This window comes from Peromyscus maniculatus, chromosome 23, assembly GCF_049852395.1.
Source record: "Peromyscus maniculatus bairdii isolate BWxNUB_F1_BW_parent chromosome 23, HU_Pman_BW_mat_3.1, whole genome shotgun sequence".
In the NCBI taxonomy this organism is placed as follows: domain Eukaryota; kingdom Metazoa; phylum Chordata; class Mammalia; order Rodentia; family Cricetidae; genus Peromyscus; species Peromyscus maniculatus.
In genome coordinates, this window is record NC_134874.1 from 3,208,953 (window position 1) to 3,236,850 (window position 27,898).

At 54.1% G+C, this 27,898-nt stretch overlaps 2 protein-coding genes across 2 annotated transcripts; both read right to left on the reverse strand.

The window, feature by feature from the left end:
* Positions 1-673: 673 nt before the first annotated feature.
* Positions 674-10,130, reverse strand: Crybb2 (crystallin beta B2). Its single transcript, XM_076561295.1, has 6 exons — positions 9,911-10,130; positions 9,224-9,312; positions 7,234-7,352; positions 4,440-4,572; positions 3,440-3,582; positions 674-929 (listed from the first exon to the last, which is right to left on the reverse strand). The coding sequence occupies exons 1-6, from the start codon at positions 10,128-10,130 to the stop codon at positions 761-763; spliced, it is 873 nt and encodes a 290-aa protein (XP_076417410.1). The 3' UTR covers positions 674-760.
* Positions 10,131-21,385: 11,255 nt separating this feature from the next.
* Positions 21,386-26,565, reverse strand: Crybb3 (crystallin beta B3). The gene is made up of 5 exons (XM_042268067.2): positions 26,415-26,565; positions 25,794-25,912; positions 24,098-24,230; positions 23,067-23,209; positions 21,386-21,611 (listed from the first exon to the last, which is right to left on the reverse strand). Exons 1-5 carry the CDS (start codon positions 26,487-26,489, stop codon positions 21,446-21,448), a joined length of 636 nt encoding a protein of 211 aa, XP_042124001.1. The 5' UTR covers positions 26,490-26,565; the 3' UTR covers positions 21,386-21,445.
* Positions 26,566-27,898: the final 1,333 nt, after the last annotated feature.

Below are 27,898 nucleotides of genomic sequence, written 5' to 3' on the forward strand. Positions count from 1 at the left end.
GGCCTGTGAGGCCTCCCTCTCCTGTGATGTGACCTCCTTGCTGTGCTCTAGGATGGCCACACAAGAGACCAAACCGACCCAGGGACAGAGGTGGGAGCAGGGGACATACGCAGACACGTGGCTAAGGCTCCTCCCGGGATGCAGGGAAGGCTGCAGGGCCTTGGATCCTCTGGCGGATGCAAAGCAAACCAAAAGCCGATGCCCCGCTCTTAGTGATGACGGAGCAGTGAGGGCAACAGATAACTGACCTGTCACCCACCCCAAGAATGACTGTTAGCATTATGTTGGGCAAGGCCCAGAAGGTCAGCCACGCTGGCCATGTGCAAGGCAGGGGGGTGGTAAATTAGACAGACAAAGGATCAGAGAGGTTGCCTGTGTGTTCTAGGTCACACAGCTATGCAGTGGCAGAGATGGAAGATTCAATGGAGCCTTGCTGCAGTTAGCCCAGATGCTCGCTAAGGGCCCTTTTTCCTTCCTCCCTCCCATCCTCCTCTCCCCCCACCTCTCTCTCTCTCTCTCTCTCTCTCTCTCTCTCTCTCTCTCTCTCTCTCACACACACACACACACACACACACACACACACACACACGCACACACGCACACGCATACACACACGCACACGTGCACACACATGTGCCCCCGGGCACACCACAGATAGAAGACCCACGGCAGGCACGTTGCAAGCCACACTTTATTCACTCTGGTGTCAGGAGGCCCCGGGGTGGTGGGCCTGGCCCCTGGGGAGGGGAGGGTTGGGGCTCTAGCTGGAGGGGTGGAAGGTGCCTCGCTGGTGCCACTGCATGTCACGGATGCGGCGCACAGACTGCACCTGGGGGTGAGGGGCCCCGAAGTCACTGCTGTCCTTGTAGTCGCCCTTCTCCAGCAGGTACTGCAGGCCACGGTAGCCGGGGTACTGGTACCCGACCCACCTGCGGGCAGAGGCGGGGGAGGGGCGGGTGAGCTGGAGGGCGATGGAGGTGGGGGCGTCCTGACACCAGGAGGAGGAGGAGGAGGGGGAAAGACCAGGACGCCACTTTCCGCTCACCCCTCTGACTCTGAACCGCTGCTTACTTCCCTCTCCTGATGGGGAGTTCACTACCTCCCAACACAAACCTTGTATTTCACATGGGCTCCTGCACCTGCTCGGGACAGGTCCCATCTTGGCCCGGTGCCCACCAGCGAGGCCCGGGGAGGGGGAGAGACAATTGGGAACTGTCTATCACCCACCCACCTTCAGAGCCTTCGCCAGGCAGGGTACCATTTGATGAAATGTCAAATCTTCCCCGGCCCAAGCTGAGGCACCTGCCCAGTGGACTCTAGACACCTCCATCCCTGCTCAGCAGCCCTGCCCGCCATCATCCCCATCAACCACGAAGAGCAAGAGCGCCCCCTGACGGCCTCTCACCGTAGGGCCGCGGTGCAGCAGCTTCCTGTAGATGCCTTTCTGGCCTTCAGTTCCTACTGTTGCCTTCAGATCTCGGCTCAAGGGCCTCGGGGAAGCCCCTTAGATCTGTGTGGACCCTTAATGATTGGCAGCTGTCCCTCTGGAGGGCCGGCCACACCAAGCAGGGGCTAGGTCCTCATCTGCCTTCAAATCTGGAGTCCCCGGCACAATTCATGGCACTTGGGCAAATTAAATCAGCCGGGGACAGATGCCTGGCTGTACCCAGAGGTTTACGCTGGTGGGGCTTGACGAACCCCAGGAAACCAGGGCACAGGGTCAGGCTTGCTCTGTCGGGGCACCAACACCGGGATTTAAAGGGTCCACCTATCTCTGGGGTGTGAACACCCAGTGGGTCTGACTGCAAGATGCCACTGGTGAGGGAACCTGAGTCCACAAAGACTGATCACTGCCCTGCTGTTCCCCCAAAGGCTTCTGGGACCACAGCACTCAGTCAGCAGCTGTGGCGGCCACGGGGCAGGGCATGAGGAGAGAAGCACTGAGGGTAACATGAAGAAAGGCTGGCGGCAGCCTGGTGACTCCCTGAGAGCTCAGCCTGCGTGGAGCAGAGCCCATGGAGAGAGCCTGGCACTCACTGAACGCCTCGGGATGCGGGATGAACAACCAGGCCTCCCCCATCCCACCCAGCCCGCTCCCATTTTCAGAGTGTCCTGTTCTTTCTTGATAAACTGCCTGTTTTCACCATGAGTAAATCAGCTTCACAGGTGTGTATATTGTTCCCTGGTGTGTGTGAGCATGACCTACATATACAACAGTGACAGATTCTCGAGTGTGTGTGTGTGTGTGTGTGTGTGTGTGTGTGTGTGTGTGTGTGTGTTCCAGAGTGCGTGTGCATGTGTATGTGCATGTGGAGGGTGGGGGTGTGCATGTGTATGTGTGCAAAAGTGTGTGCATGTGTTGGGTGTATGTGAGCATTCACACATGTGCAGATGGGGAGGGCTGGGTATGCCTGTATGCTCTCTGTATGAAGCCACAGAAGGACATTAGGTGGCCCGCTCTGTCACCGTCTTCCTTATTCCCTCGATACAGGGTCTCTCACTGGCATCCAGCAAGCCCCAGTCATCCTCCTGTCTCCACCTCCCACAGCTCTAGGGTGACAGGTGTGACATGGGCCACACGTGGCCCTTTACATGGATGTGGGGGATTCGAACTCAGGTCCTTGTGCTCATGCAGCGAGTGGTCTGAACCGCAAAGCCCTCCAGGTGTCTACCCTACCACCATCACAATTGTCATGAGAACAGTCATTACTGTTCGGGGCAGTGACAGAAAAACACATCTGTGTTTAGTGTGGGTGCACGTGGGTGCATGGGTGTGTGTGTGCATGTGTGTGGGTATGTGTGCAAAAGTGTGTGTGCATGCATGGGTGTGTGTGCATGTACGTGTGTGTTCCAGAGTGCGTGTGTATGTGCATGTGTGGGGGTGGGGGGGTGTGCATGTGTATGTGTGCAAAAGTGTGTGCATGTGCATGTGTTGGGTGTGTGTGCATGCATGTGTGTGTGTGTTTCCAGAAAGTCCCACTCATGGTTGGCTAAAAAGCTCAGCAACTGAGCTGTGGGTGTAGAATGCCAACTGTATGCACCACCCCAGCACACATTGCCTGAGGACCTCATGGGTGCCACAGCTCACAGTGAGAATTCCACAGGCCGGAGGCCAAGATCACGGGTCAAAGTGGAATTTCTCCTTGCATCTGTTCACAGGCTCAGGGGTCTTGCGGGGGTGGGCGGAAGCTCCACGTCCTCCCTCTGAGCTAAGATCATTCCATTCGAGGCACCTGCTGCCTCCACCTGCCCAGGTAGACGCCGGGGGAGGGGAACACAGCCCAGGACGCAACTTCCCACAGCCTACAGGCTGGTGATTCCCACCCGGTGATGTGAGGGTGGGTGCAAGACAGAGCAGTGACCCCACCCACCCATCCAGTGAGCTCAGGGCAGATCAGGATGCAGGTCCCCAGAGGCTGAGGTCGGGGGTCACACTCACGTGCCACTCTGCACCCGCACAGAAGACACCTTCTCCTGGTACCCGTGGGCGTGGAAGCTGGGCACATCGTCATCTACAATCTCCATCTTCTTACCGGTGAAATTGGGGTTCTCATACAGGATGATCTTGTGCTCTTGGCTGTCCTGCGGACAGAGCGGGTGGGTGAAGCCAACCCTCATGGTGGGCGGTGGGACAAGCACCCTGGATGGCGACCGGATGCCCACGGAGCGACTGGCATGGAACAGACTACCTCAGATCCTGCGCTCAGGGAGCCTTTGGTCCTGAGAATCCAGGTTCCCTCCCTCCACCTCCACTTCCTGTGTCATAAACATGCAGGCTCCCGGTGGCCTCAGCAGGTGCGGGGTCTCCCACCATCTCCAGATCTACCGTCCCACTGAAGAGGTTTTCCTCAATTATTATCCACCCTCTCAGCAGTTCTTACAACATATGACACACGAGACAACTGAGACTCAGAGAGGTCAAGTGACTTGCCCAAAGTCACCCAGCTGAGAGGAGCAGAGTCCACACAAGAGCTCAGATCTTGGGGAGATCCAGTCTTAGACAGAGGTCTGGGAGGTGCAAGTCTGACTTTGGAAGGTGTGGGCACATAAGTGAGCATTGCTGAGTCCTTTCCTACCCAACCGTCCACGTGCTAGTAATAGTCAGAAATAGACCAGGAGAAGCTCATTGCCTGAGTCTGGACTAAAGCCCCTCCCCCGCACAACCCCCGGGTGTCTTTAATACTCATGATGGCTAACTGAGCCTGACCCCAAAGGACACGGCCCACAGGACAACACAGCTGTCCCAGGAATGGTATCCCCTGGAGTTGGGCTAGGAACGAGGCAGTGTCCGCCAGCAGCAGAACTAAAAAGTCCCGTTTACAGATCATCAAACAGAGGCTTAGGAGGCCACATGCCTTTGGCCACCCCCCACAATGGAGGTCCTGGGCCAGAGCACAGTGTGGGTGGGGAGTCTCCCGGGCCCCGCCCCTCTGGCTTACCACTTTGATGGGCCTCAGGGAGCTCAGGGAGTCTGTCCTCCGGCTGCTGGTCCAGGAGTCCCAGCGTGGGTATTCACCCTTTTCGAACACAAACTGCTCGCCCTTGCAATTGGCCTGCTCGTAGCCCACCCAGCTGCAAGACAAAAGAAAGGGCCAGTGCGTCTCTTGCCGGGCATCCTGCGGCCGGCAGGGCCCCGGCACGCCACCCAGCTGCACTGGCCCCAGTTCAACCCAAATACAGAGGAGCTAAGTACAAGGTGACCTCGGTTATCCAGAACCCGGGCCCCGCTGCCCTCCACCTCCTGCAGCACACCGGAGAACTAAAATGAGGCTGATGGACAGCTTGACCACAGATGACAGTGCCTACCCCCAGTGTCCAAAGGCCAAGAGGATGCTGGGAAAGCAACAACCCGTTCCAAATGCAGAACAAGAGCCCCATGACCCTATCTATCTAGGGCTGCTGGCCGGTGTCCACAGTGTTCGTGCCTCGGCCTGGAGACCACGAGAGGACAGGGTGACCTCAGAGCACTATCAGCTGGCCGCTGAGCACAGCTCTGGACTCAAGGTCATGCAGGTCACAGCTTCGTCCACAGCAGGCTGCAGACTCAATTCTCCCACTGTCTCTCTACTCGCCTTGACACAAGACCCTAGCTCCTAGATTCATGGTAGAGAGATGTCCAGTGGCTGCTCTGTGCCGGTGAGAAACAGGGCTGGAATCTGAAGAGGTTCGGGTCCTGAATCTACAAAGGCAACAGCCTCCTGTGCACCCTAAATCACCGGCAGGTGACTCGGGACACCAGATGCCTCGGGGGTCACTGTGCAAGTGACTATTGTATCCCACTTTAGGGACAGAAGAAGTGAGTGTGCATTTGCTTAGAGGCGATTCACACACACACACACACACACACACATACACACACACATACACACACACACATACACACACACATACACACACACACACACACACACACACACCCCAGATACTTTCTGCTGCTCATTGTCTGAACCCAGGAATGCGACACCCATGGATGTGACAGGGTTGACTATAATCCACAGCACTCTCTTGGGAGGGTGTGGCCCATAGAGGAAGGAGAAGTAGGGAAGAGGAACTTCAAAGGCCAAGTTTCTGGGGCTTCCCAGGGCAAAGACAGACACTCTCCCCCTGCGTGATAACAGTGTCTGTTCAGATCTAGGTTGTCCGTGAGAGAGGCAACTGCGTCTGTCACATGCATTTAAAGGACAATGTACAGTAACTAGGTCCTGCGAGCCTGCTTCAGGCACTATGTTCTTGAAGACAACAGTCAGAGCTCAGGCGTGGCTGAACAAAGCTGTTCATCACGGTGGTGTTTACAATGCCCACCAATAGCCGAGAGAGTGGACAGACTGGGGAACACATACAGCGCCACCATATATAAAGACAGATGATACACGTTCACAGACTCAGCTGGACATAAATATGCGACCCGGAGATCTGGCTTGAGGTGGCTTCCTGAGCTCTAAGCCCAGGAGTCTGAGGTGGGGGTCCCGGATCTGCACCTAAAGAGTCTCCCTTCTGTGGTTTTGATGCGTAGGGACCTCAAATTGCTCTGAAAGATGCCAATGTGAAGTGTGACTTACAGCACAAAGAATATTGTGGTGCCTTCTAACATTTCACAAAACACTGCATAATTCCATCCAAATATAATCTTTAAAAAAATTCACAAATACATGCCTACAAGAAAAAAACCTACATTTATACTGAAATCTTAATGATGAATGTTTCTGAAGGGTAAGCTAAAGCCAAAATTCTTTGCTAAGGTTTTTCCTTCTTAATATTGAGCACATATTTTAAGCAATAAGCAAGAATTAATTTTTTTCTAGAATTCCAGCACCAGGGGGTTCAAAACCTGCCTACACTAAGTAGTGAGACCCTCAAAAACAACAACAACAAAAAAAAAAAAAAAGGAAACAGTTTTAAAAGTTAGCTTTAAAAATCAAGACATATTCTGAGAAAGAGTGTTGATGTCTATAAAACAGTTTTGAAGGGTGAGGAGAAGCCCAGGGGTGGGAGATTGCCTTGCAGAGGCGAAGCCATGGGTTCCACCCTCAGTAACCACCCCCTCCCAACACTCACAGCTCACCAAACACACTAAAACTTATTTTCAGTGTTAAAAGCATGTTTGGGAAATTCTCCCACCAAAATGGCCAAAGCAGAGGCGGTCAGACGTGCTCAAAGGGTGAAGTCTTGTGCTCCACAGAGGCAGAGCCGGGTCCCCTGTGCATGCTAACATCTGCACATGCGCAGCTCCATCAGACTCGGGCATGAGTGGGCCGTCACCCTCGGCACCTGCTCGTGCAGGACTCCTGAACCCCCAGGCATACTGGCCTACTGACTTTCAGGGGTCACTGTGCCCCCAAACTCACAAGACGTTTACAACAGAGGGAGATGAGAGACACACACACGGCCCTCATGCACCTCACTGCATGGTGAGGGGAGAGGCGGCCCCATGATTGCGTCCCTTTTCTCCTGAGTAGAGACAGGGCCTGAAGTGTGACAGCGGAGGTGTCAGCTACAGAAAGGAGATGGAATATCAGAGAGGGCAGTCCGTGGTCACACACCGCACAGCCTAGAAGTCCCCTAAGCGGGATGCGAACCCAGCCTCCTCAGCACAAACTCCCTCTGGGCTGCCAGACCCCAAATCTTGTGCCATCACGCACAACCTAGGAGCCCAGAAAGGCTAGACACCCCCAATTCAACATCCGATCGCCAGGCTGACAGTCTCGGGCTGGGTCAGACCACCCAGGTACTCACGGTCCAGCCTGCACCAGGACGGAGCCTGCCTTCTCCATGCCAGTCTCCTTCAGGTTAGGGCAGGGCCCGCTGAGCTCATGGGAGTGGCCCTGGAAGTTCTCCTGCTCGAAGATGATGATCTGGAGGGAATGGGAAAGAGTCAGACCGTGGGAGGAACGGGAGGTGAGCAGCCAGCTCAGAGAGCCTCGGGGCTGCGGGCCTCCACCCCTCCGATTCGGAACCGGCGTAAAGCGTGAGTGAGGGCCGGAGACTTGGAGCCTGGGGTGCTGTTCTCTGAGCCTCCAATCCTCTGCCAGTAAGATGAGTGGCAGAGCCAACCAGGAGCAGGGAAGCTGTCAGGATGATGGGTGCAAAGGTCAGCTCAGTCGCGAGAGAGGACATTATGGTGTCCTCTCATTTATGTCCATGGAGAGCTAGAGTTGAAACCAGGGCCACTGCACATGCCCAGCAGCCACTCTCCCCCTAAGCAATAACCCAGCCTCCCATAAATGCACCAGCTAGGGCACCCGCTACAGAGCAGGGCTGGTACGTGGCCCGGACTTGTGTGATGTAGCAGAAATCAGTGGGGAGTATGCAAACTGAACACACACACACACACACACCAAACCTGGGATCCTGAAAAAAGGTAGTCTCATGGTACTGATTCTGGGGTACATATTCCAGATGCCACTCAGCTCCCAAGAGGTGTCACATCAGGGGGAACAAGATGCCCCTCTACGGACACATGCATGTGTCTCCTGTGAACCCACACTTTCCTGGGCCTTTTCCCCAAGCCTCTACCCCCAGAGGTCTCCAGGTCTCCCAGCGGCCACCCACATAAGATGGATCTTACTAGAAATCCTCCCCCTTGTCTCGCCCTGTCTCCTCATCACCCTAGGCAGGAGTACCGCAGAAATCCCGAGATTTCTGGATCCCGAGACTCTGCAGAGTGAAGGGACCCACTCAAGGCCCCGCAGCCGTGAGCTAAACATGGACAGAGCCCACATTCACAACTGAGAACATGGAGCCTTTCTAGACACTCCTCTCCGTCCCCTAGAGATGGGAGCCTGCAGCCACCTCGGGATGAAGAAGTGGACAGGAGAGGGGTGAGGGGTGGGTGCAGGGTCTGTGAGGTCAGCCCTGCCTGGAGCAAGCACCTCTGTTTCCCAGGCTGGGGATTAGTGATATAAAGAGAGCAAAGGGAGTGGCCAGGAGGGCTCCGGGGCAGATTCCACGGGCTCAATTCAGCCGTCATGGTCACTGACCCCTCCAGGGACAGCAGCGGGGTGGGGTGGGGGGGGGAGACAGGCTCTGGTCCCCGGCTCTGTGTGGCCTGAGAAGGAGCTGGGCTTTCAAGCTCTCTGTCCGCAGGGCCGTTGAGAAGGCTCTGGGATATGGAAGTCGGGGGCTCAGTGGCCATTACCTGGCCTGGGATGTAAGGGCCAGTGGGGAAGGGTCCGGCTTCCTGTACACTTGAGAAGCCCTGGGTCCCAGGGGTGCTCTACCCTGCTGCTGGTGTGAAGAGGATAACAACAATAATAACAACAACAACATAATAATAATAGCTGTTATAGAGTCTAGATTCTTTCCTACTGACCAACCCTTTAACCGCACACTACCCAGTACAGAAGCCCCTAACTGAATGGCCCCGGACACACACTCAGTGCTCATGTGCGCTGTTCATCGGAAACACAGATTTGAAGCGAGGCAGAGTGGGAATGAACTGTATAACAAAGAGGAATATGAACATTAATCACCGGCTGCTTTTCACAGTTCCCGCTGTGACTATCGGAAGATCTTACATAACATGTGTGGTTCCTAGAACATATGCAACATCTCTGTACATCTGTGACGTCCCAAAACGTGTGTGACATCACTGTATGTGTATGTGAGGGCACAGTATATGTATGACATCACAGCGCCTGTGTGACATCACAGCATCTGTGCATGACCTCACGGTACTGACGAGCTGGACCCTGCACCCAGCCACCTCATTTCGCTTCCAACTCACCCAACTCGTCGACAACCTCAGGGCCTTTGCACACGCTGTTCCCACTGCCCCGGGGTCCTCACGGTTCCCTGTCTCCACGTGGTGGCTCCCTCACTGGACCCCGGTCACCTCCTCCGGGAGGCCCCACCTTAAGCATCAAGCTGACACACTGTGTGCTGTGTTCTCCACCCCAAAGGACCCCTTTAACCTACTTCACTCCCGGAGGCTACGGTCCCCCTTAAGACAGCCTGCGGACTATCACTTGGGGAACATGGAGCTCAAGGAGCCGGAATAAGGAGATGGGGCTGGGCCGGATGGGGCGTGGCCAGCCTCTGAGAGGTGGGAATAAGCTCCGCCCCCTGAGGAGTGTGGGAGTCGGGGGTGAAGCAGACAGTCAGAGCTGGTGTGGGCAGCGGGGGTAGGGGGGTGGGGAGGGGGGGAAGGACACACAGCCCTCCAGGTGGAAGCTGGGCCTGGTGTCTGGGCCTCACAGTTGTTCCGTGTGTAACTGATGCTCCCCCTTCTATAGGCTGACGTTCAGAGAAGTCGAGCCGCTGGCCTAGGCCACACAGCAGGAGTGGGGAGTCCTCTTCAGTTGGCACTGAGTCTCTCTGCCCCAGGCTTGAGGGGGTCCCGTGGGCAATAGCACGTGGGACAGCAGAGAAGCAGAGGAGTTTAACTCTAAAATCGGAAGCGGATGCTGGGCACGAGGGTCGGGTGGGGCGCAGGGAATCGGCCCCAGGCGGGCAGCTGGGGGAGACTGAGTCCCCGGAGGGCGGGGTGCAGAAAGGGCACCAGGAAGGGAGAAGTTGACTCTGTAGAGAGAACTAGGTGTGCGGAGGCCACCTGCCTCTCCCTCCAGCAGGGTACCCACCTTGGGGTTGAGGGGCTGGGGCTTGCCCGCCTGCGTCTGGTGGTCTGAGGCCATGGTGGACTCTCTGGCGTCGAGGTGACCTGAAAAAAATGAGGAAGCCACATGAGGACCTTGCTGGTCCTCGGCTTCAAGCTGCCGTGGGAGCTCTGGGCCAATCCCGGCCCGGCCCTCGGCACTCAGGCTTTGCTTTTGCCTGGTTTCAGATTGTTCCAGAAGCAGCCACCTGGCCTCTGTTCCCCCCTTCACTATGATCCAGCCCCACTCTGAGTGGGAGAACCCCCTCCCCCACGGTTCCTCCCCGTTGCCGGGCTCCTGAGCTATGGAGTTATGTTGGAAGACTCGCCCGCGTCCACTACCAGCTCACCGAATTTTCTACCTTGAGATGTTGGACTCGGTTGAGCTGGTCTAAATGTTTGCTCTGCCACCTAGCAGCTGAACAGCCACCCCTAAGCCCCGCTCTCTCCCTGTGCCTCAGTTTCCCACTCTGTACACCAGGAAAGCAGCAGTGGTACCTCACCCTCTCTGTGAATTAGGACTCCGTACAACTGTGTGCCTCTGACAGGGCCCTGGAACACACTCTGCACCCAGGAGGGGACAGCCAGGGTGGCATGATTAGGGACATTCCCAGGGGCATTTAGTGCCACTGAAATCACCGTGCCCAAGAGCGGGTGCAGCTGAGTTCAGCACACAAGTTTCCCCCCAAGGAGCCACAATGACACGAGAAAGCTTGCTCAGCCACCTAGACACGGTCAAGGCAAGGCCACCTCTGGTTCACAGACACATCTTCCTTCCCGTCTCCAGCAGAAGAAAGGAGGAGCCTTGTCCAGGCGCTGACCATGCACCGGGTCAGTCTACTGTGCTGTTTCCTAACCCATGGCAGAGGGGCTTAGATTACCCCTCTCCCCACTTAACAGAAGGGAAAACTGAGGCCAGGTGCTGGTCTCTGCACCACGCTTTGCCACAAGGGGGAAAGAAGAGCAAAGGGCAGAGCAAGCAGCAAAAGCCTTCTTACCAGATCGCCAGCCCCCGCGAGTGCCGTGAAGCCCGGCTGGTGGGAGGTGGTATTTATACCTTCCCCAGGGGAGCTGGTGCCAAGATGGGTGACTGCTGTGGCCCTGCGGAAAGCGGGGTGAGAATGCAGGCCTAAGCCTACACCAAAGCCCGGGTCAGCAAATGCCCACAGACATTGTGTCTCCACACAATAATGTCATTAGCTTTCAGATTCGGCTGCGCCAGTGTGTCAGGCGGCTGGGCAAGAAGATGCCCACTTTGCATGCATCAGCCATCCCGCTGCCAGGACGGGGCCGTGCCAGGTTCACGGGTGCAGTCACCAGGCCTGAGGGCACAGCAGACAGAGGCCTTCTCAGTGTTCCTGGGGGAAGCAAAGAGGGACTTCAGGAAGAGGCCAGTGTTCATCGACTCACCCACCCATCCATATACTCCTGTGCCAGTCCATCCATCCACCCATCTACCCACCCACCTATCCATATACTCCTGTGTCAGTCCATCCATCCACCCATCCACCATCCACCCATCATGCACTGTCCTGACTAGTTTTATGTCAACTTGACATAAGCTAGAGTCCTCTGAAAGGAGGGAACTCCATTGAGAAAATGCCTGTAGCATGAATTCCAAAAGGTCTTATTAATAAAAAAAAAAAAACAAAGGAGCCAGATACTGGGGTGAACACTGAATGATGAGAGAAACAGAACAAGCCACAGCCAACCTCACCTTGCCAACTTCTCAGCTGATCTTGTTTCCTCAAACTGGAAGCCTATGAGTCCTCATCTGAATGGATCTCAGCTGAACTGCTGCTATAAGCCTAAAAGCTTAACAAGGGTTCTAGTTCCTGGTCCTTATACCTTATAGACCTTTCTGCTTCCTGTCATCACTTCCTGGGATTAAAGGTGTGAGTCACCATGCCTGGCTGTTTCCAGTGTGGCTTTGAACTCACAGAGATCCAGACAGATCTCTGCCTCCAGAATGCTAGGATTAAAGGCGTGTGTGCCACCATTTTCTGGCCTCTATGTCTGTCTAGTGGCTGTTCTGTTCTCTGACCCCAAATAAGTTTATTAGGGTGCATGATATATTGGGGAACACAATATCACCACACATGCCTCCATAATATCCAACTGTAAGGCATTTTCTCAATCAGTGATGGATGGGGGAGGGCCCAGCCCATGGTGGGTGGAACCATCCCAGGCTGGTGGTCAGGGTTCCATAAGAAAGCAAGCTGAGCAAGCCATAAGGAGCACCCCTCCATGGCCTCTGCATCAGCTCCTGTCTCCGGGTTCCTGCCCTGCTTGAGTTAGTTCCACCCTGAAGGGACAAGGCAGAGGAGGCTAGCTGAGGAGATTGAACTCCCTAGGGGCCCTGGCTGCCCACACCTACCGTGTGCCTAGGAACCGGTGCCCCCACGTGAGAGAAGTCTCTCAGAGCTCCACCCCTGGCCTATCACTGCCCTGGGTGCGTGTCCTCCAGAGTGCATGTCTTTGTGCAGCCCAGCCTCTGTCTTGACCTTCAATCCAAGGTCAAGCAAGAGAGAGTGGAAGTGCTGAGGCCGAGATAGCAGACCCCTCTCTCACCCATTTTCCACCCTCTCAGCAGCCACAGATGCACACACATACACACCACGTAGTACACAATACACATGCATGTAACACACCACATACATGAACACATACAGCACATAGTATACAAACACACACATTTACACACACACAAACCACACAGTACACAAACATACACATGCACATCACACACACACGCCTCAGTCCTTGGCCCATAGTACACAAACACACACACATGCACCACACAGTATACATACACACTTGCACACACACCACATAGTATACAAACATACATACACGCACATCACACACCACACAGTGTACACACACACACACACACACACACACACACACACACACACACACGCACACACACATGTATGCCTCAGTCCTTTTTCTCACTTGTCCCAACACTGCTGCGCATGCCTTTCCCGCCTGTCAATCATCACGAGGGCAGAGGTGCCATCTGCCCGGCTTGCCTTCCGTGGCATCTTCAAAGCCTGGGGCCCGACACAGACCAAGCGAGACAAAGCTGGGCAGCTTGAAAGCGGCAGGCACTTGGCATGTGAAAGGGAATCAACATGGCAGCCCCTCAAAGACTGCATGTGGGTGGTGGCGGGACAGACTCGGCCGGTAGAGCGCTTGCTGTGGGCTCCCCAGCCAGAGGAGGACGGTGGAGCGTTGCCCATGCCCCCGACATCTCTCGGAGAGGAGAGCATGGCAGGAGTGGGCCCGCTCCCGACCCAAATCAGGCTCGGGCCTGCTAACGCCACAGAGACAAAGGCCACATCACGCCACGTCACGTCACGCCACGTCACGCCACGATGAAGTCAGTCACGATTCTGTCCCACCCCAGGGAAATGGCTTCCCGGAAATCATGTGACATCTGCTAATCTGACTGATAGGCTGGAAGAGTCATCCCCTCCCCCACTACATCACTTCCCCCCCTTGACCTCTTTCCTCCCCTCCCCCCACTTAGGCTCGTCCCCCCATTTCAATAAATGAGTTGTCCTCCGCAAGGGTCTCCCATAGGTTGTTCATACCTGACGAACTCCCTGCTGCCTGAGACCCTGCCCTCCAGCTCCTCCTCTTCATTCCTCGACAAAGGCCGAGCAGAATTTGGGGACCCACGCTTACCTACAGGCACTGAGTTGACTCTGTGGCACCACAGGAATACACACGTGTAATCCCCAAAATGGAGAGGGTAGAGGCAGGAGGATCAGAAGTTCAAGGTCATCCTCAGCCACATAGCGAGTTTGAGGCCAGCCTGGGCTACCTAAGACTCTGTCTTTAAAAGCTCTTTATTTTGGTTGGACCTCACTGGGAAACTCCATCCCAGCTGGTGTGTTGAAGACGCCATGCAGGGCCGGCCACGGCAGGGAAAGGTGGCCGATGAACTCACCTGTCGGTAGACCCTTCGTACAATACGATCTGTCCACAGGTGCGGTGGTGGCCTGGCCACTGTGGGATAACCAACTGCTCTCCAACCGAGTTCAAGGTTTGCTCCACAGAAGGAAGTTCATGCCCAGTACCGTAAACCTGGTCAAAAGCCCGTGGCTGGGAGGGTCATGGGTCCGAGGGGGGAACTTATTGTTTTGCTAAATGGACATAGTCCAACTGCCTAAATGTTTCTATTTACAGCCACAGACCTGAGCTCTCAACCTCAAAGAAGCTTCTCCTGGGAGCGAGCAGCGGTCGATGCAGAGACCTGTCACGGGTCAACGTGCTAAGGAAGCGGCTGAGTGCTCAGCCCCGAATGGAGCATCGCTATCTGCCCCCCCCCACTCAAGGCTCAGGGAACATCAGGGAAGGGGGATGGAGAGAACGTGAGTCTGAGGATGGGGAAGAGCCGCAGAATGCTGTCTTGTGGATAAGACAGGGCTACTGCACACATGAGCCCACAGCACGTAAGATCAAGCCACCCCACATCTCAGTGCGGTTCGGGAAGGGATGGAAGAAGCACCACCCTTAGCCAAGGAGAGAGAGGCATTTTGATGGATGGTGGAGGAGGGGAGTCATTTTGCTTTTATTGTGTGGCTACCGGTGGGTTGCCCAGTGTCCTGGCGACTTTTTATTGTCAACTCAACACAATCTAGAACAGTGGTTCTCAACCTGTGGGCCACGACCCCTCTGACAAGCCCCTATCCCCCAAAATATTTATATTATGATTCCTATTAGCAGTAAAAAAATATTACAGTTATGAAGTAGCAACGAAAATAACTTTATGGTTGGGGGTCATCACCACAGGAGGAACTGTTTGATGTAGGAGGTCGCAGCCCTCTGTGGTGGCGTCGTCCCCAGGCAAGTGGCCTGAGCTGTCTAGGAAAGGCAGCTGAGAACACCAGAGAGCAGCCAGCAAGCAGGGCTCCTCCACGGTGGACTCTGCGCTGAGTTCCTGCCCTCATGGACTCCATGATGAGCTGTGGCCTCGAAGTACGAGATGAAATAAACGCTCTCCTTCCCTGAGTCGGAGTGTCTCACCCCAGCAACAGGAAAGCGCACTAGGACATCCATGTGAACATGGCCAGGCGTGGTGGCGCTCACCTTTAATCCCAGCACCCGGAAGGCAGAGGCAGGAGGATCTCTGTGAGTTCAAAGCCAGCCCTGGTCTACAGAGCCGGTTCCAGGACAGCTAAGACTGTTATACAGAGAAACCCTGTCTCAAAAACAAAACAAAAGACAAACACAACTTGATGTACCATGGCTGGCTGATATGGGTGGGAGGCCTGCCCGTATCTGAAGAGAAACAGTGGAGGAGGGGCAGAGGGGGAAGGGGGAGGGAGGAGGCGGGAGAGGGACTGGGAAGAGGGGAGGGATGGAAAACTTTGGGGTGTCAAAACAAACAAAAATAAATAAACAACAACAAAAATAGGCAAACACATCACCCCATTAGTATGTAAATTTGCTTTTATTTGTAATAAATCTCAAAGTCATGTGCATAGAAAGTATTGTGTTAAACTTCTTTATGGTTCATTATCAGGAAACATTTGACTATTTCATGTACCTCTAAATCCGCCCTCATCCACCACACAAAAGAATTCTCAAATATCTCAGAAGCCTTGGCCGGCTCTACGGGCCTCCTCTCCCTCCTCCCCCCCACCCCCCATTCCAGCAGGCTTCCTTCAAACCAGGGTGGGGTGGGGGTGAGGTGGGGCAGGACTAGAGTTAGAGTTCTATCAGTCCCTTCTCAGAGGAACCAGTCTGGAAGCCGCCAAAGAAAGCACTCAGTGGCCCTATTCCTTCAGGAAGACATCCATTACTGCCACACGTGGGCCTGTTGCTTCGGGCCACAGAAACATGAAGTAGGAATTCAGCTGACTATGACAAGCTATTCCCTGGAAGAAGCCAAGGGCCTTCCAGAGGTAGAGCCAAGGCTTAAGGAATCTTGGTGATATTGGCTTTTGAATATTAGCCATTTCCTGCTATGAATTTCTGTGGCCTGCAGCAGTTCTGGCTTTTGTTTGTTTTATTGTTTAGTAAAAAAAAATAATAAAAATAAAAAAAATAAAAAAATTTAAAAAAAGATCAAATTTGGTTAATATCTAAGCAAAGGGGATTTTATGTGCTCAAACGACATTCTTAGAAGTGGTTAGGTGTAGAAGTAACCATCTTATTCAATAAGAAACACAGAACCAATGCAAAGAAGAAAGCCAAGAGGTCAGAGCTAAGAGCTAAAAACCTTACCCTTGCTCTCACAGTGGTCCTACCTCTCCGAAAGAAAGCTACTTCCTGTGTGTCTCTCTTTTTATAGAGTTTCTGTTCTGCCTTCTCATTGGTTGTAAACCCAACCACATGACCACCTCGTCACTGTCTGTCTGTACAGACCTGCAGGTCTTCTATGGTTGGTATTGAGATTCAAGGCATGTGTCTCCAATGCTGGCTGTATCCTTGACCACACAGAGATCTACCTAGCTCTGCCTACCAAGTGCTGGGATTAAAGGCATGCACCACCACCACCCAGCTTTCGCTATGGCTTGCTAATAGCTCTGACCCCTGGGCAACTTTATTTATTAACATACAAATCACATTTCAGCACAAATAAAATATCACTATAGTTAGGTAAGGTGTTAGGAGTCTCGACACTCTTAGAAGTGGTTAGGTAAGGTGTTAGGATTCTATCAGTGATGAGTGAAAATAAAACCGCCTTATTTTCCTTTGGCCCCTTATCCATCCAAGCTTTCTTGGCTGCCGCCATTTTCTGGCAGGGCAGCGAAGTGCACTTGGTAGCTAGGCAACCCGAGTCACAGCTTGAGGTACCTGGTAAGGAAACACCTTTTAGTTCTGAGTTAACTCATCTGGAGCAGAGATAGCATTTGGAAGAAAGAAGGCTAAGCTTAATTAGCACATCTGCCAGGCCTTCAAACAGATAGTCTGGATGCATAAGTCTGTTCTTAGAAAGTCTGGGAAGAATCTCAGATAAGAGACTTTCGTCCAACATCCCTGGCGGGATGTTGCTAGTGACGATAACTACAGAAAGGCCTGAAATTAGGGATCTTGACTGTGTTTGTTGTTAGTACAGTTGGAGAAAGCTATACAAATACTTTAATTGTACAGGGGAAATTGTGTCCAATGAATGACCAAACACACTCTTCTAGGAATGGAAAAGCTACAATAGCACACCAGAAATTCATTGCAGGAAACGGCTGATATTCAAAAGCCAACATCACCAAGACTCCTTAAGTCTTGACTTTGTCCTCTGGAAGGCCCTTGGCTTCTTCCAGGTACAGATTGTCATAGCCAGCTGAATTCCTACTTCATATTTCTGCGGCCCTAAGCAGTTCCAGTGTTTCTGTTTAGTAAAAAAAGGAGAATGTTCAATTCTCTCTAGGGCAGTGAATACTATGGATAAATATTAATTTGGAGATGACTGGAAAAATGATAAGTGATAGTTAATTAATACTGATATTTAATCAATATCTATATCAATAATATACATTTATAATCAATAATCTACATAGCTGGCAAGCTGAGAATTAGTCTAACCATTTAATAGGTATAGTTGTATATAATTAGAGTATCTCTGCCCAAAAAAGGGAGCAGAGGAGTAATATAAATTCTATCATTAGCTAGTATGGCATAATATGGTCAAGTGTATCTAAATATTATGATTGGGACTTATCAAAAAGAAATGGTTAACTCTATTCATCTCTGATTAGTGGTATTAAATTTGGTTATTTTAAAGAAGCATTGTTAGATAAAGAGTTACCTGAATTAGTCATGAGCATCTGTGGGACCAAGGCTGCAGTTGAAGCTGACCTAATAATTCAAGTTGGTAACCAAGGCAATATTAAACCATTTAGCTATGAGAAGACAGTAATAACCTGTGTCAGGGTACACATAGCAAGGCTTACATACAGAACTGTGGTTGATATATTGTGTACCCCAATAAACTTATCTGGGGGCCAGAGAACAGAACAGCCACTATATTAAACATAGAGGTTAGGCAGTGGTAGCACACACCTTTAATCCTAGCATTTGGGAGGTAGAGATCCATCTGGATCTCTGAGTTCAAAACCACACTGGAAATAGCCAGGCACGGTGACACACACCTTTAATTCCAGCACTTGAGATCTCATGTCTTTCTTGGGAAAGACACACATGCCTTTAATCCCAGGAAGTGATAGCAGGAAGCAGAAAAGTCTATAAGGCATGAGGACCAGGAACTAAAGAATTTTAAGCTTTTAGGCTTTTAGCAGCAGTTCAGTTGAGATCCACTTGGATGAGGACTCAGAGGTTTTCAATCTGAGGAAATGGGATCAGTTGAGGGGTTGGTAAGGTAAGGTTGGCTGTGGCTTGTTCTGCTTCTCTGATCTTCCAGCATTCACCCCAATATTGGGTTTTGGGTTTGTTTTTATAAATAAGACCTTTTAAGACTCGCACTACACAGAACAATGGTCAGAAGTACCCATGGAGAATGTCTGACAGTACATACATTTCAGAGCCTTATATGTTTCCATTTTTTTCAGCCCATCAAAGGAGGACATGCTGGGACAGGGTTGCCCAGCAGCCTGAACCTTTCTCTGTATTCCGTCGGCCACTTACTCCATCATCATCCATTCATTTCCCAGAGTCTACGGAGGACTCGGTGGGAGTGAACTCACACACACACACACACACACACACACACACACACACACACTCACACACACACACACACACACACACACACACACACACACCATCTGGGTGCAGCTGACAGTTGACAGGTTCACAAGCTCACAAAGCCCTCTACTGTGGCGTGACCCTTCTGTGGACAATGGGCTCAGTGCCAGAAGCCACAGCTGAGCCACTTCTGCATCCTTTGGGCATGCTCAGCCCACAGTAGGTCCTCAGAAAATGTGTGTTGACTGACTTAGAGAGAGAGAAGTCTCTACCAGAAGGAGGTTTTGAGACCAGAGCTCCAGGCTGGACCCTTTATTGGGGACTTGGGGATGCCACCAGTGGAACACAGGTGCCACACTTGAGAGTAGATTGTCATTGGGGCTTCCTGACATTGTTCACGGGCACGTTAGGCCACGTGACTCCTTCTAGCCAAATAATAACCACAGACCCTTTAAAAGCTCTCTTCTCCTGCGTGTTCCTGAGATGGTGGCAGGGTGGGGTGACAGTCTTTATCCACCCTGAACACCATGTGTAGCCAAGCTCCTGCTGACCAGGACAGTGGTATGAGGGAGAGGCAAGGATGCCCATCATTGCAGAGAGCTTGACCAATGCCCATGGCCGTGAAGACAGCAGGCCTTGGTGTCCCTTTGGGACAAACACAATGTAGTCCTTGGATGCAAAGTAGTCAGGAGTCAAAGTGCCTCTGAGATCATCCAGTTGGGAGGAATTTTCAAATCTATCCAAAGGGACCGTTGTCTGTGCCTGTCATTTGTCTCTTGAAATGAAATCCACTATAACCCGCTTGCATACAAATTTTCAAATTAAATCAGTAAGAAGGCCTTCCCTTAAGTATAGCATAAAGAAAGGTGTGATACAATGTTGCTGTAGCTAAGGGCTTCCACAGGGCTGGGGAAGGGGCGTGAGACATACAAAAGGCCTTCCCTTGACGATAGTGTAAAGAAGGATGCAATACAAGGGCGTGGCAGACCTGGGGCAGGGTGCAGAGGCCGACCTAAGTTTCTATTTTCAACTGGCTCAGCATTGGCTCCGCCGTTACTACTGAGTGAATGTACGTTGGCCTCTTCTTACCCTACCCAGAAGCACTTGTTCAAACACCTCGAGAGAAATTCCCTGGTGAGTGCCAGGATTTGCCAAAGTGGTAAGGAGGTTCTACCCAAGGGGTGGGGACCCCCAGCTGTTCAAGCACCAGCTGGGGTGAGGTTTATTGATGAGCTCCTCAACAGGAGACGCCAGAGCCAACTGCCATGTTGCAGAGAGCTTTGGGGCTCCACTCCTGGAGCCCAGTGAATCCTGGAGCCCAGGGAGTGCAGACGTGGCTGCCTCAGGGGGACAGCATCGGCGGCCCCCTGTGTCGGGATGGTGGATGTTAGAGCAGCCAAGGGGCCCCGGTCTTCCCCCTTGGAAGCTGTCTGCTCAGGGGCGTGCATCTCTGCACCTCTGTGTTCTCTGCAAATGAGAATGGCCTCAGCTAGGGCAGCCCTGCACCCAGGCGGCTTGCTTCCCTCAGAATGAGCGGCATTGGGGCTAACTGCATGGTGGGGGATAGAGGGGAAATGACGCAGGTTTCGAAGGGTGGGAGGAAGGAAGGAAGGATGGAAGGACAGACGAACTGACTGACGGAGGGAGGATGGATAGCTAATGGATGGATGGATGGATGGATGGGTGGGTGGGTGGATAGATGGATGGATGGATGTGTGGGTGGGTGGGTGGTAGCAAGGATGCATGAATTGATGGAAAGAAGAACATATAGAAGGGAAGAAGGGAGGAAAGATGGATGGATGATAGACAGATGAATGGGTGGATAGATGGATGGATGGATGTGTGGGTGGGTGGGTGGTAGCAAGGATGCATGAATTGATGGAAAGAAGAACATATAGAAGGGAAGAAGGGAGGAAAGATGGATGGATGATAGACAGATGAATGGGTGGCCAGACAGACAGGAAGATGGATGGAAGAGAAGATAAATGGATGCATGAGTAGGTGGGTAGATTGATGAATAAATAAATGGGTCAGTAGATGGGTGGATGAATGAATGGGTGGCTGGCTAGCTGAGTGGATGGGTAGATGAGTAGATGGTGGATGGGTAGATGGATGAGTGGGTGGGTGGATAAGTGGATGGATGAATGGGTGGGTGGATGGGTGGGTGGACAGGTGGGTAGATGGGTGGGTGGGTGGATGGGTGGGTGGATGGATGGATGGATGGATGGATGGATGGGTGGGTGGATGGATGGATGGATGGATGGGTGGGTGGATGAGTGGGTGGGTGGATGGATGGGTGGATGGATGGATGGGTGGGTGGATAGATGGGTGGATGGATGGATGGGTGGGTGGGTGGATGGATGGATGGGTGGGTGGATGAGTGACTGAGTGGATGAATGGGTGGGTGGGTGGATGGGTAGATGATCATATGAAAGGATGGATGGGTGAGTGGATGAATGGACAGATGGACGGCTATTCAGACGTAGGCACTAGTAGTGGAAGTCAACCTGTGGCAGAGGGGGCGTGGACTCAGCTGACAGGACTGGCCGGGCACAGGCACACACCCTCCCCTCCTCGCGGGTCTGGGCCTCCACAGCCCCACCACAGGAAGTGACGCAGACAGAGCGGCGTGGCTGGAGGGCTTTATTGAGTAGGCGTGGGAGGGGACACAGGCGCTGGGCCCTGGGGTCCGTGTCCTCAGCTGCTCAGGAAGCAGCCACGCTTGTGCCACTTCTGGTCGCGGATGCGGCGCACGGACTGCAGCTGCGGCTGGTTGGCGTCCCACTCGTTCCAGTGGCGGAACTCGCCGCGCTCGAACACGTACTGGCGCCCGCGGTAGCCGGGGAACTCGTAGCCCACCCACCTGCGGAGGAGGATCGTAGGGGAGGATCGTAGGGGAGGCATGTTCCTCCTGTCTCCCCCGGCTCTGGCCAGGCACAGCCCTATTAAAGCCTGCCTTTGCCATGCTCTCCACCCGCCTCAAGTCCTCCTCGGCTCCCCCGCGCTCCTGAGCGGCTAACCATCTACTTTTGTCAAAGCGTCCCGGGCACCACCTCTCGGCACCGTTCCATCCTCCCACGCCAGGCTGAGTTTGAACCTGGGCACCTGCTGCTCCTTCCGACTGGAGTGTCCTTCCTTACCCGATCTCCTGTCTCCTGGAGTGGGGAGGGGGGCCAGGGATGTCACACATACCCCTGGGACTCACAGAGACACCTCCCCCCAGTGTGCCCATCACACTCACCCTCAGACCTGAGAAGAAGGGCTACCCAACTCTAACAGACCACAGGACCCCCATCCCTGACGCTCAGGGGAAAGCCACAGACTACGTTCTCACTGTCATCTCTCCAGGCTCAGTCCCAGGTTCAAACCCAGGTGGAGAAGAAAGGCAAGGTGACCCCGAGGTGGCGGTGGCCCCGAGGTCACGTTAGCAGCTGAGATAGCAAGGCTGCTCATAGCTACACTCACTCAGGTGCCCCTGATAATAACAGAGAACTGAGATCAAGGTCACTCTGAGAATCAGTTCCAGGCCTGGGGAGTTAGGACAGCCATGGAGACCTGGGTGGGGACCATGCGGTGGGGTCGAGTCACTGGACTGACGTAGAGCCAGACTGTCTGGGAGCCTAGGCTGTCTAGAAACTTCAATGGAGCAGAGGGGTGCGGGAGCATTCCCACGGAGGGGAGCGGGGGGGGGGGGGGGGGGGAGAGAGAGTAAGGAGAGGGGGAGGGGGAGGGGGGAGAGGGGCAAAGAGCAGGGAGGGAGTAAAGAGTAAAGAGAGATTAGGGAAGAGCGGGAGAGAGGGGGGCAAAAGGAAGAGGGAGGAGAAGGGAGAGACAGAGAGAGACACAGAGAGACAGAGAGACAGAGAGGGAGGGAGACTGTGAACATTGCACAGTGCTGTCCTGGACTTTGGAGTTTGTTTGTTTTGTTTTTTAAGACAGGGTTTCTCTGTGTAGCCAGGACTGTCCTAGAACCAGGCTGGCCTTGAACTCACAGAGATCTGCCTGCCTCTGCCCCCCGAGGGCTGGGATTAAAGGTGTGCACCACCTTGCTGGTGATGCAGTTCTTGGATTTTTGAAGCAGGACCTGACTGCCTCACCTCCAGGTCACCTTCAAACTCTCCTCCTGCCTTGCCTCCAGAATGGTAGGATCCTGGACTGGGCCATCATGCCCCACCCCATGGGCTTTGAGTGAGGATGGATTCAGAGTGCGGGCTGAGTCCCTCATGTGTGTGGAGCTGGCAGCCGCGGTGGAGCTGGTACTAAAGGAGCGGCCGCCAGCGGGTAGAGCTGGAGCAGAGGGGACTGGGGGTTCCCTTACGTCCCGTTGATGACCCGGATGCTGGCCACACGGTCCTGGAAGCCATGGGCCCACAGGCTGGGCACGTCGTCATCCACGATCTCCATCTTTCGCCCACTGAAGGCTGGGTTCTCAAACAGGTGCAGCTTGTGGTCTGGGCCATCCTGGGGGCAAAGGTCAAGGGTGAGTGGAGCCCCCACACACACACACACACCAAGAATAGGAAGAATCAAGTCACCCCAACCCCCTGTGAGAGAGAGGAACTCAAGAGACACCCCAGAGCTGAGCAAGGCGGAGGAAGTGGGGCTGAACAGATGTCCTCCCACCAGTCATCACCACCAGAAAGGGAAACTGAGGCTCAGAGGGGCCCCAGTGACTCATGCCCCAGCCTCCCCTCTCCTAGGCTGACTCTGGCCTCATCTCCCGGGTTTCCCCTCCTCTGTTGTCTGAGAAGAACTCTGTTCAGACATCGGGAGGAAGGGCTCGGGTGGCCTCTGTGTTGACGGAGCAGCTGGGGACACCCGTGATTTAGTGTCCCCGTGGGCCATGTCCAGAAGCACCAGGGAAGAGTGAAAACAGCCTTGGAGTGACTCTCTGGGTGTCTGAGTTCTGTGTTTCTTTGAACAGCGTTGATCCGAGCTTGGACTATGAGGTTTCTCAGGTTAACTGGGTTACTACGAAGGAGTTCAGGGTCATGTCTGCCAGTTCAGGACAGGGACCCTAGTGTTCTGCCCCCGTGCCCACTCGGGAGCCGGCTTCTTCTCACCCCACACCATTGTTGAAGTAAAAAAAAAAAAAAATCCGAGGCCTGTCCAGGAGGGATCACAGTGGCCAAACTGGCCGAAGCAAGGTGCACACGCACACACTCGAACACACACGTGCACATACACACGCACGTGCATGCACACACTCGAACACACACACACGCACTCGCACGCGCGCACACACACACACACACTCGAACGCGCGCACACGCGCACACACACACACACACACACACACACACACACACACACACACCTACACTTGGGTAGCAACGGGTCCCGACTCACAATGTGCAAAGGCCGCAGGGACAGGAGAATGTCACTGCGTCGGCTGCTGGACCAGGCATCCCAGCGAGGGTAGTCCCCTTTCTCCAGGACGAACTGCTCCCCACGGAAGGCCCTGCACTCGAACGCCAGCCACCTGACGGGGGAAGGAACAGGGTCACCTCTGGTGTGGCTGAGCAGGGACCCACACGCAGGCAGGGGGAAGAACGGGAATAGAAGACCTTCCTCACCCCTAACCCAGTCCAGACCCCTGTGCTGCTGTGAGGGGACCTGCGGGGACTTGCTTGGGACTGATGCCCAGAAACCCATCCTAGGACACAGGGAGAATCCACTGCGGCCAAGTTTGGGGGGGGGGGAGGTAAAGTCCCCCGCAGTGCCTGCCACAGGCTGAGCAAAAGATCCATGGGTGAGGGCATGGGTGAGGGGCTGGAGCAATAGCTCAGCTGTTAAGAGCACTGGCTGCCATAGCAGAGGACCTGGGTTCAACTCCCAGCACCCACATGACAGCTCATGAGCATCTGAACTCCAGTTCTAGGGGATCCAGTGACCTCTTGTGGCCACCAAGGGTACTGCATACACTTGGCACACAGACATGCAGGCAGGCAAAACATTGATATATATCATATAGATATATGATAAAAATTAAATAAAACTTTTAAAAGATCCGTGGGTGAGTCCTGCTGTTCTCCTCCTCTTCCTCTTCACCCTGCCCCTTCCTCCCTCCTCCCTGCCCCCCCTTCTCTCTGTCCTTGTAAATATCATCTACCTCATCCCCTACACTCTCTGAAATCCACATCTCTGTCCTCAGACGAGGAGAGAGAGCTGGCAGACATGCCGCCTGAGATCACAAACGGGAAGTCCCAGCACCGGACTCAGTCTGCAGACCAGAGCTCAGTGTGGGCAGCGAGGGGCCTGCGTGCCTTGAGCACCGGTTCCAGGCACCTAGTTTTCCTGGCCTGTTTCCTCTGGGATGCTATCCAGTTATAGAAAAGCGTGCAGCTCCCACAGGATGAGGCCTTGTGATAAAACTCATATGAAGCTTGACAGGGAAATAATTCCTAAAGCTATTTAATGGTCGGTACCATTTTATTTATATGGCTTTAGTTTTTTAAAACTTTCGTGGGGTGGTAGTGGTGGCACATGCCTTTAATCCCAGCACTCAGGAGGCAGAGGCAGATGGATCCCTGAGTTCGAGGCCAGCCTGGTCTACAGAGTGAGTTCCAGAATGACCAGGGCTACACAGAGAAACCCTGTCTCGAAAAACAAAAAACAAAACTTTTATCTGTGTGGGTGTTTTGCCTGCATGCATATCCTGTGCCCCTCCAGTGTGCCAGGTGCCTGCAGAGACCAGAAGAGGGTGTCGGGTCCCCTCGAACTGGACGGACAGACAATTGTGAGTAGCCACGTGGGTGCTGGGAATCGAACCCGGGTCCTCTGCAAGAACAGTCAGTGCTCTTACTGCTGAGCTGTCTTTCTAGCCCCTATCAATATGACTGTATACAGCTGGTGTTAACTTGGTGTTTCACCGGCTGGCGCCTCCTTCCTGTTCCTGCCATACGTTACAGGAATCGAAAGCCAGGATTCTGTCATTTTATGGATGGGGAAACCGTGGCCAAGCAGGGCGGGGAGTTGGCCCAGGGCGGATCTGGGGCCTCAGAGTGCAGGAGGTTGGGGCAGTGGGCACTGCCCGGGTACTCACGGTCCGGACTCCACCTGGATGGAGCCCACCTTCTCCAGCAGGCTGTCGGTGAGGTTGGGGCACTCGGCCGAGAGCTCACATCGCTTGCCCTGGAAGTTTTCTAACTCATACACAATCACCTGGAAGGACAGAGGTGAAAGCCTCACCCCCCTGGGGAGCTCCAAAAGCCGGGCGCTTCCTCAGAACGGAAGGGAGTCCACACACAGGTCCACACCGCCCCCCGGTGGCCACCATGAGCAATTACAGTAACGTCGCAGGTCGCCGTTGTAATCCCCAGGGCAGCCTCAGAAATGCCCACCCCATCCACGTGGGATGTCCCCTCCAAAGCCCCAGCACGTTTTGGAAGGGACGGGAGCCAGCTCTGTCACACTTCCCCCCCATCTTCCAGTCATGCTTCTGCAACCCGTTTTATCTCGCGACAATTCTGGGGCCGAGGACAGCAGCAGGCATCCCTTCCATTTTAAAGATGTCAACGCCCAGAGACATCAGGACACTCAAGCCAAGTCACACAGGAAAGACGGAGCTTGAAGCTACATCCCTTGAAGCCTGGTGCCCCTGTAGTCCAGTGAGTCCGTCGCTGCCCTCAGCCCTGGGCTCTAGGTCCCGTCAAGACCCTGGTACCTTGTAGCTGCCCCCAAGGCCTCCGTGGCTCTTGCCAGCTGCAGCCTGCTCAGGTGTACTATGCTGCTCCGCCATCTTTCCAGGGACACTTCTGCCTCAGACTGGAGGGGAACGGTGTCACCAGCTCCACGCAGCAATAACAGGTGCTGATGTGGCTGGAACCAAACAGCAGTGAGGCCCTTTCTGCCCACATCTCGTGGCCACAAGTCAAGATCACAAGTCCGTCACTCAGTCATTCAGCAAAGGCCCCCTGAGGCCCTGCGTTGGGCCATGCATCTGGGCCAGTTAGTGGAACTGGGGAGTCTCGGGGGCCCAGGAAAGCAAGACCACTCGACGGAGGCCACAGGGAAGAAAGGACTCGGATTGGATCGGCGCCTTTCGGCACACACCAAAATGCTCCCTTCCCAGGGCTGGGCATCTCTGTGGGGCTCTCTGCAGCCTCGGTGCCCAGGACTGGACACCACAGCCAGGGTGAACAGCAGACAGGACAGACAGACAGACAGACCAAGCACTGTGAAATGGGCCAGGTCCGTGAAACCACCCCAGGCCATGAAGCTGGCTGCTCGGTCCACAAACTCATTGCGTGCTCGCTGTGTTCCAGGCATTTGAATAGTGGACCTGGATGGTCTCTCTTAGCCTCAGGGTGCAGAGACACAGGACCTAGGCTCTGCAGACTTCTCCTCACCAGCATGGATGTACGGACATGTGCACATACACTGTCCTACACACACACACACACACCCGCCCCCGACCTCCACCTCCCTTATGACCTGCCTGAGGCTCATTATGCCTAGTGGCTTCTGCTACACATCAGCAGGGCACGGGCTTGGCCCACCTCATAGGGATGCCCCAGTATACCTAGAGGGTCCCTTCCCTTTCTCAGAGGCACCCAGTCCTGGGCAGCCCGGTCCCTGGCCCCCAAACACAGAGCCAGGACCCACAGACACTACAGGTCATCAGCTCCATCTGTGGCCAGGCTTAGTGGCAGCCGTGGGTCCTGGAGGTCAGCCCCTATCCTCGAATGAGCCACGCACCAGTCACACACACCCAGAGAGACCCGAGGTCACGCCCGCCCTGCACCGGGTTGCACATCCCCCTGCCTCACCCAGTCCGGAACAAACCTGCCTCCAGGACCTGCTGTCCCCAGACTGGCCTGCCTCCAAGGCTGGCCTATTTATGGGTGTATTCTGTTGGCCCAGCACATCATGGCCTGCTGAGAAAGCACCCTGTCCACCCGATCCCGTCCGGGTCATTTCACCCTAATGGTAAGCCTGGGGAGGCCCCCAACACCAGTCACCTCTGACGAAACCCTGATGACTCCCTGGGGACCCGTGGTCTTTGCTGACTTTGTGGGAGGCCTGACAGGCTAGACGGGAGGCCCGGAGTACAAATCCCTCTAGTGACCCTTGATTCCCCTTTGGCTTCTCAACACCATTTTCCCATTAGAGTTCTCAAAATTCCCAGACAGGCTCCAGACCTTGAAT

What these genes read in the sequence shown, in the direction of transcription:
- Crybb2 (XM_076561295.1), bottom strand. Translation starts at nt 10,130, where the DNA reads ATGGCCTCAGACCACCAGACGCAGGCGGGCAAGCCCCAGCCCCTCAAC. An exon ending in CTGCGCCCCACCCGACCCTC is followed by an intron (nt 9,313 to 9,910) that starts GTGCCCAGCATC and finishes GGGTCCAGTGAG; the next exon opens with GGAGCCACCACGTGGAGACA. An exon ending in TGAGGTTGTCGACGAGTTGG is followed by an intron (nt 7,353 to 9,223) that starts GTGAGTTGGAAG and finishes CATTCCCTCCAG; the next exon opens with ATCATCATCTTCGAGCAGGA.
- Crybb3 (XM_042268067.2), bottom strand. Translation starts at nt 26,489, where the DNA reads ATGGCGGAGCAGCATAGTACACCTGAGCAGGCTGCAGCTGGCAAGAGC. An exon ending in ATCCAGGTGGAGTCCGGACC is followed by an intron (nt 24,231 to 25,793) that starts GTGAGTACCCGG and finishes TTCCCCCGTCAG; the next exon opens with GTGGCTGGCGTTCGAGTGCA. An exon ending in CCCTGCGGCCTTTGCACATT is followed by an intron (nt 23,210 to 24,097) that starts GTGAGTCGGGAC and finishes CTTTGCCCCCAG; the next exon opens with GATGGCCCAGACCACAAGCT.